At 36.4% G+C, this 8,948-nt stretch overlaps 1 protein-coding gene across 1 annotated transcript; it reads right to left on the reverse strand.

Moving 5' to 3' along the window:
* Positions 1-1,079: 1,079 nt before the first annotated feature.
* LOC125482004 (EGF domain-specific O-linked N-acetylglucosamine transferase-like) lies at positions 1,080-8,808 on the reverse strand (the record flags this gene model as incomplete). The annotated part of the gene is made up of 3 exons (XM_048593974.1): positions 8,707-8,808; positions 7,515-7,737; positions 1,080-1,180 (listed from the first exon to the last, which is right to left on the reverse strand). Coding segments are annotated over exons 2-3 (305 nt in total), but the record flags the coding sequence as incomplete, so codon positions are not given.
* Between the last annotated feature and the right edge of the window lie 140 nt (positions 8,809-8,948).

Here is an 8,948-nt window from a genome sequence, read left to right on the forward strand (position 1 = left end):
AATCTCAATGGTCTCTCCCTAAGTTCTGTGCAGTTTCTTAGGGTCTCCGAGTAACCTCGCGTGAAATTATTGGCATTATGATTTTCCCTCAAAAACCCCAGTTGTCAACTCCAAATCCACATGTCCAACTCCAAGAACCCAAACTAACAGCAAATGACACCAAAATATACATATATAAATCTCTAAGTTTCACTGTACCTTCTCATTAACGAATCCCTGAAAACTAGGCCTTGCCAGATGCTGTTTCATACCCAGAAGCTGCCTGAACAGTGGGACTCCACTGGTAAGGCATACAATAGGTTGAGAAACTCAAACTGACTGACTCACAATTTATAATCTGTGAGTTCTCTCAATGGTAGGGGGCAGTGAGTCTGGCCCAACGCAGACTACAAAACTGAAAATGATAGCCTTTGGCTTTATCATGTTAAAGGAGCTTAAGTCGTATTACATGAAAGAAATTTCTGTTAAGAATTGCGTTTTGCTGGGACATATTTGTCACATATCTTGACAGGTACTGCCGTAGATTTAGAAGAAAGTGAACACAAATTAATTATTAAAGCAGCTGCTTCAATATTTGGCTAGATTTCACAAATCATTTATCTGCTGGCCAAAATTCTGGATTCCAATTAAGGGTCTATTACAAACAGTATTTTTCAGAAAACTACAACTTGCAGTTTCTATAAACAGAGGATTTCTACTTACTTTCAAAATTTTCTAATACTCATAGCTTAAATCCTCCATTAAATGTACATTATATTAACTTTACTCTTCATTAGGGGCTAGTATTCTTTTCAGTATTAAAAAAAATTGACTGAAGTTTATTGCAATAATTATTGAACACTTTCCAGTCTAGCGTCTTAAAAAGCCTCAAGATCCTATTAGAAAATTACATGCATTTTTTGAGAACTACCAGCTGCACTGCAGGTAAAGTTGTGTTCTACATTCAACTGCACAGGTGATATCAGTCATGTTTCCAGTTATTCCTTCAAGTGACATGTAAAATAAAACAAAATAAAATAAAACAAATAAGAAGTATCACCAAACTTATACACAGTGCTTTTCTTTTTTGGGGGCCTTACCAGCCTGAAGTAGCATCAGTGCACACAGGGTAACTGAATCTGTGTTGTGGTTTGCAATTGCTTTCGTATCCCCAGCAGGACTGCAGCTTCCTCAAGTGTTTCTACAACAAAAGTAGACATGCAATTAGCTTCTGTTTCTCAAGGTCAACAACATGTTCTCCATATTTCATCCAAATTATTATCTATTCATTCTTTACATTTTTTTTAAAAAATGTGTCAAAATGAAAACAACAAAATGGTCAAAAAAGCAACAATACACCAAAAAATTATAATCACAATCAATTATTACTGTGATTCCTCACAATTCTTCCTTTATTCTGAATTTTTGAATAGGACCACAGTTTAACTGACATGTCCAGATAATTAGCAGGATTAAATTATTTATAAATTTATATCACTATATAAATTATGCATATACGTTGTATACATTTTCAAAGCTGATTCAGAGGCAGTAATGACAGCTCAGCCCTTTAAGTCACCACAGTAGAGTGCCATAGGTTAATGCCACAAACCCAAACTTATTAAATACCCATTTTGGTCATAAAATGGTTGCAAAAAACTAAATATTTCCCAATGTTGACAAATAAAATGGATTATTCCCAGCTATTTTCACAGAACAAATTCAAAGTTTTCAAGGTTCAAAGTAACACGACTGGGGACATTACTTAGGTTCGTCATTTACCTGGTTACAAGTACTCCACAAACTAGCACAATGGTTATCATTTTGTTTCAAAACACCTATGTTTTTGGACCAGTCAACTTGCTTTTCACTGCACAAATGCAAAAGACCCTAATCAAACCATGTCAACAAACATTGTATTTTCTGATGCTTCAGCAAAAGGTAATCTTTTACGTATGGTGAATATATGGGAATGTAGTTTTATTTTTAAGTGTCAATACATATTTAAGATTCACTTTCACACTGAACACAAAGCTAACTCCTTTTGGATCCCAAAGGCACCATTATCAACTGTTCTTATTTTTCTCTAATAGTAAAATAAAAACCATTTTAATAATATTCAGTACAATTCAAGCATTCCATAGGCAAATTCTATTCCAAATATTTAATTCACTCATCAGAAATCCAAAATAATCTACTTTGGCCAGAATATAGCACAAGTCCTGATGTCTCAACCGTTGTTTGCTTTCAGCGTTATCAAAATGTCCACTTATCTCTGAATTCATATGTAATATTGATAATTTGTAAATGAGCAATGTATTATATCAATAAAGTAACCATAATAAACAGAGCTTTCATTAAGTGTTTTCATTGTCTGGTCTACTATTAAAACAATTTTGTTCAATTCTTTTATTCCGTTTCACTAATGCAGTATTGCAGATGATACGAGATATTCTATACTTCCAAAGTCCAGGAGAAGTATCTTGTTTCACACGTGCAAATTACAATACTCTGCTATTTTGAACAGCAAGTAAAATCCTGATGATTATATTAAGGGATCCCCAATGGCTTAACTGGTTAAAGTAGTCAGCATTATGAAAAAAACTAGTCCTTGACTTGATGACCATTTTATGCTGAGTTAATTGATCTCCGCTCAGACGGTGAAATGGGCAATTCAACTGGCCAATGTGCACTTTTGTTGATCCAAGTTTTCTCTTCCTGATAACAATACAATGATTCCCAATGAACATATGGTAACCTAGCTAAAAGCAGAACCAAACTAAGCAATTGTGCCTCCATGGAGTACTATTGATACTGAATGTATATGTAAACCTGTAAAACTTGACTCTTTAAACAAACTTTGTCTTTCAGTATTATGGTGGATTTCACCTGCTCAAAATCTACAGTTTAATCCTTAGTATTCCAGTTACTGATAAAAAGAGACAAGGTTTGCTTTGTGAGCAAGTATGTTAAAGCTTATTTCTGAAAATTAATTTCTGTCACACGTGAACAGCTTTAATATTTGTTACAATATAATTTAAGAAGTACTCCTTGGATTAATGGAAAGAGGGCCAAGGTTATCATTTTCGATTTAATAACCCATTACCATGCAGAGGATTTATTGTTTGAGAACTAAACCTTTGTTTTTAAAATGATCATCTCTGTTTTCTAGCATATCGACATTTCCAGTTAAGTATCAAAAGTAGAGGCTGCAAGGTGAACTTCAAAGATTTATGGGGCCAGAATTGTTAACTGTGAGCCAATCCTTTGAGTTTTGCTCAACTGCCTTCAGAATCCGGGAGAACCTTTGTAAAGCTTTGCCTCAAGGTACTAAATAAATTGGGTGGAGTATATGGGTAGAGGGCTTTATCTTCTGAAAGCACTGAATCAATACCAGATTTAAAGAGTCAGTATTCACGCAGGAGTGTAGACCACAGGTTTTCAAACCAGCATTCCCATTCTGAGGGAATCGTGAGATCTGTGAACTCAACAGATTTCTGCCAGTCTGTTTTTTTTTAAATATGTGTTAAATAATAAACGCATCACTTCTGTTATTATATATGTATACATTTTATGCAAAGATTTGCCTTTTCAGCAGTACATGCTATCATTTGTAATTTAGAACAGGAGCTCAGGCGCTGTTATTTTCTGCATTTTAATTACATCTAGCTTTGGAAGCAGAAAATGCAAGTGTCATTCTTCCACTGTTTATACTCAATTGGGAACGTGATTCTGCAGAAGCAGCGTTTCAGAACCCAGAAGAAACCAATGAACCATGAATTCCTGTATTTGCATAACTAAATTTAACAAGTATATTTTCACAGCAGCATCAACAGCTGCTCTTTTCATGGGTCTAGGATCAAGAAATAATTCACGCTGTGAAGTGAGATCTGTACAGCTGCAGCTGATGTATTGCTAAGCAAAATGATGTTTGCAGGGGGCCTTGGACATGGTCAACAATTTATAGGGAGTTTTAAAACACTGGCCACGAGGAACCCAAAGCTGGGACCTGATTTTCAGGAAGGAGACGGAAAGCTGGGAAACAGAGCTAGAGTAGCATTGTTAATTAAAGAGAGCAGTATTATTGGAGTGAGAGATGACCTTTTTCTAAAGTTCAAGACACAAGTTCAGGTTGGGTAGAAACAAGAAACAGTAAGGGGGAGAAAACATTTGTGACAGTTTACACAGGATCAAACAGCAGCACAGTATGAATCAAGAAATTGGAAGTGCATGTAATGAGGGAAATATAGTAATCTGGGGGGCGGGGAGGACGAAGGGGTTCAATCTACATATGGCTAGATAAACCTAATTAGTATTAAATGTTGTGGAGAACAAATTCTTGAAATGTATGCAACATAGTCCCCTGGAGCAGAATGTTGAAAAACCAACTAGACGACAGGTTTTTTTTAGATCAAGTATAGTAAAAATGTAAAGGGGCTAAGTAATAATCTTGTTACACAGGTGTCTTTAGGAAAGAGTGACCACACCATGACAAAATTTTACGTTCATTTTGAAACTGACGTAGCTCAACCTAGAAATGCGTGCCTTAAATCCAAACAAAGGACACTACAAAGATAGTAGGGTCAAACTGGCTATGGTGAATCAGGAAACTACATTAGAAAGGTAAAAGGTAGACAGGTAAAGGCTAACATTTACAGAACCAACAAACAGTTTAGAACAAAAATACATTCCTTCATTCACATAACACCAGCAAGACACAGGTTCCAATCGTGGCCAACAAAAGAAATCAATACTGTATTAGATCAAAGAAACAGACCTATAAAGTTACCAAAAAAAGTAAGCACAAAGTTTGGGAGCATTTCAGAATTCTGCAGAGGAGGATCATGAAAAAGATTAAGAAAGGGAAAATGGAATAGATGAGTAAACTAGTTAGCATCGTTAAAAGGAACTGTAAAAGTTCTAATATATATGTCAAAGGGAATGATTAGCAAAAACAAATGTAGGTCCATTACAAGCGACGTTAGGAGAATTTATAATGGGAAATAAGGAAATGGCAGAGAAACTAATTGAATACTTTGTCTCTGTCTTCACGGGGGAAAAGAAAATAAAAATCTCTCAAATAATGGAGAATTTAGGAACCAGTGTAAACAAGGCTCTGCAAAGTTGGTAAAACATAAGTAAAAATAGTATCAGAGAAGTTTATGGGTCTTTATTTGGATAAATCCCCACACCTGATGAACTACGTCTAAGAGTGTTGAAAGAGGTGGCTGGAGAGAAAGCAAATGCTGAATTGATAATCTTTGAAATTTCAATAGAGTCCAGAGTCATTCCCAGGGATTAGGTGTTGGCAAACTGTTTAAGAAAGGATAGAGAGAGGGAAAATTAGGCATGCTTACTAAACCTGTTGGAGTTTTTTTGAGCATGTTACTAGCAACATACATAAGGGAGGAAAACCAGTAGGTGTGGTACATTTAGATTTCAGAAAGCTTTTCGGAAGGTGGTGAATCTTTGGAATTTGCTACCCTAAATGATGTGGAGGTTCGGTCATTGAATAGGTTCAAAACTGAGATCAACAGATTTTTATGTATATAAAACCTCAAGGGATACAGGGATACTGCAAAGAAAATAAAATGGTGTGGAAGCTCAGATGCAATTTCATTGAATAGCAAATGATGTGGAGGTGCTGGTGATGGCGTGGGGTGGACAAGGTCAAAAATCACATGACACCGGTTATAGTTCAACAGATTTATTTCTAGACAAGCTTTCGGAGTCTCGCTCCTTTTTCAGGTGTCAGTGAGAGAGGTGGCATCAGACACAGAATTTATAAGCAAAAGATCAAAGGGTTATAGAACTGATACAAATGTGTCGTCGAAATCTAAGATGGCTGTTAAATCTTTAATCAGTTAGAAAGGATTAATATGCAAATTATAGAATTTCTTGCAAGTCACTGCCCCGGGATAACTACTACGTGCATGGCAATACTCATGCAACTCGGCCAACGTTGCCTATCTCATATGTTGCAGGCAAGGATGTCCTGAGGCATGGTATATTGACGAAACCATGCAGATGCTATGACACCGGATGAATGGACACCATGCAACAATCGCCAGACAGGAATGTTCCCTCCCAGTCAGAGAACGTTTCAGCAGTCAAGGGCATTCGGCCTCTGATCTTCAGATAAGCTTCCTCCAAGATGGACTTCAGGGTACACAACAATGCAGAATAGCCGAGCAGAGGCTGATAGCCAAGTTCAGTACCCATGAGGACGGCCTCAACCAGGACCTTGGGTTCATGTCGCACTACAGGTGACCCCACCACACTATGTACTCTCTCACACACACACACACACACAAATCTATGGGCTGAATGTGCATTTGCAGATATATTCTATTTTGTTCAAAAAGCACACAATTTGTAGACAGTCAATGTGGCATTTCATAAATTCCTACTTTGGAAATAAAAGCAGTGTGACTCCAAATAGGCACACAGCCAGATTCTAAACAAGGTCTCACACCTAAAATGCATTCTCTGACCTGGGATGTCACCTCTGGTATACTGAGGGTACTATTAAAACTTTTAGCTTTCTCGGGGCAGTGACTTGAAAGAAATTCTGAAATTTGCATATTAATCCTTTCTAACTAATTTAAGATTTCGCAGCCATCTTAGGTTTGTTCAACACATTCGCATTTGTTCTATGATGTTTTGATCTATTCCTTATAAATTCTGTGCGTGATGCCACTTCGCTCACTGACACCTGAAGAAGGAGCAAGACTGCAAAAGCTTGTGTCTTCAAATAAACCTGTTGGACTATAACCTGGTGTCATGTGATTTTTGACACTGAACAGCAAAGACAGCTCAAAAGGGCCAAAAAGTCAACTCCTGCTCTTGTTTCTTATATTTAAAATAGGAAAAACACTGGTCTGAACAGGTATAACAGGGGCAATCTGTTTGTGAACAATTGTGAACAAGAATCCACCTATCAGTCTATGCAACAGTTTTCTTTTGGTCCGTATGGGCCAACTTTTAAATATTTAAAAATATACCCACTAAATACTCCTTTCCACAAGCAGGGTTGCACACATAATGAAGTTAAATATTGCTTTAAAAAGAACATATTTTGTCAAAGCTTTTTGTCTTTGACTCATCAGGGCAATTTACAAGAATACCAATTCAAGGCTAGAACCAACATTTTAATAGCTGTGGGAAGTGCTGAATGGTCAGCAAGTGGACTCTGATTGATGGAGGTATTTGCATGGAGAATGCACCCATTAATGCTGATTGTCAGTTCTCTGTAGGCTTTGTTTACAGGTTGACTGATTGATCAGGGCATTGCTCAGAGAGATGAAACAGCAAACCATCATATATGGGTATATTCTCCATTGGCAACATGTTTACCAACCAGAGTCCACTCGCCAGCCAATCAGTTCTCTCCTCTCATGCAGTATAACTGTCGGTATCCCATTGCATGGGTATTTGTGCAAATTGTCCTGATGAGCACAAGACTGAAAGCCTCAACATTTTTTTTCAACAATACTCCAGTTCTGTACTACTAAATGACTATTAATAAGACTTACCGTAAATGGACAGAGAGGGTCTTTTTTACAACGATTAGCTACGTGCATGTTATTGTGCAGAAAATAAGGAATATGCTCGTCAGGCAATGCAACGTCATTGTATAAAGGCACTATTTGGACTCCGTCTCTATTGGTTTGGTCATTTTCTTCCAGTCCAAATGCTACAGCAGGCTGAATTGGAAACTGAAGCAACATTAACATCATGAGTGAACAGATGGTAGACCTACAAAAGAAAAATTTAAACTTCTAGCAGATTTTCATTAGTGGATTTGCAGCAGACAATAATTCAACTGCTCCTATTTAAATAAGCAAGTGTCCTGAATGCTACAAGCAATTAAATATTTAAATAGAAGTGATTAACTCAGCTTTGAGGTAATAGAGTGTCTTTTATTGGAAACATGTTTCCAAACTTCAAAAGATGTTTACATCCAAACAGCAGCAGCAAAATTTGCCACATGTATGGCTCACTGATACAAGTTACTTTTCTGATAAGACACTGAGTCACCTGCTTGAGATTACAATTTAATTTTATCCTTAAAATAAGATACTGAAATAACAAAAAGCACTTAGAGACATCTGGCTCATTCAAATTTAAGCTTTATTAACTTGACATAATATATTAATTTAGTATTCACATGACTGATAAACAATTAAAAGCCTGAAAAACTGGTGAATGCATATGTCTGAAGCATATTATTCAAATTCTTACCAAATACATTAAGCTTGTTCACAAAGACTGCTTCATACTAGTGGATATCTCAACTATGTTTCTCATGCACTGTCATTTTTGTCGGCCTCGGCTAGTTAAGTATAATTGGTTTCAATCTATTTAAACATGGTATCCTTAAGACCCTCCAAAACAAATTAGACGCTTGGCCATAAACTACGCAATCATGGATAGCTCAAAATGCAAATGATCACAAATTTATCTAGTCTATGTTTCTTGCAGTTGTAGCTAATAATATGTTTTTCTTTACAGCACTTGCTTAATTTTGCCTTGGAGGTATCTAACAGAGATAATCATAGAAGTAACATTTTCTGAAAATTTCACAGCCTGGCCTTATTTCTTGTAAATTTGCTTTTATCAAGCATTACATCAAAATGTTTAATAAAACAAATTTGTCTCCAGTTTTATTGAAACACTCTCTGCTCTACATTTAAATTTCCCTGCAATGATAATATCTCCTTTTACCTGTGAGCGTATCCAAATTCATTTTCAATTATGGCATTTAAGTCTTCCTTTTCTATCCATTCATGTTCTTGTTCAGTTTCACTTTCCAATTCTGATAAGCTAAAAAGAAAAACAGTTATTTCTTTTCACTTCCTGAGTAAACTCAATATCCAGTGTTCTAAGAGATAGTAGGAACTGCAGATGCTGGAGAATCCGAGACAACAAGGTGCAGGGCTGGATGAACACAGCAGGCCAAGCAGCAT

This window comes from Rhincodon typus, unplaced genomic scaffold, assembly GCF_021869965.1.
Source record: "Rhincodon typus isolate 14 unplaced genomic scaffold, sRhiTyp1.1 hic_rhity00004940, whole genome shotgun sequence".
NCBI classification, from domain to species: Eukaryota; Metazoa; Chordata; class Chondrichthyes; order Orectolobiformes; family Rhincodontidae; genus Rhincodon; species Rhincodon typus.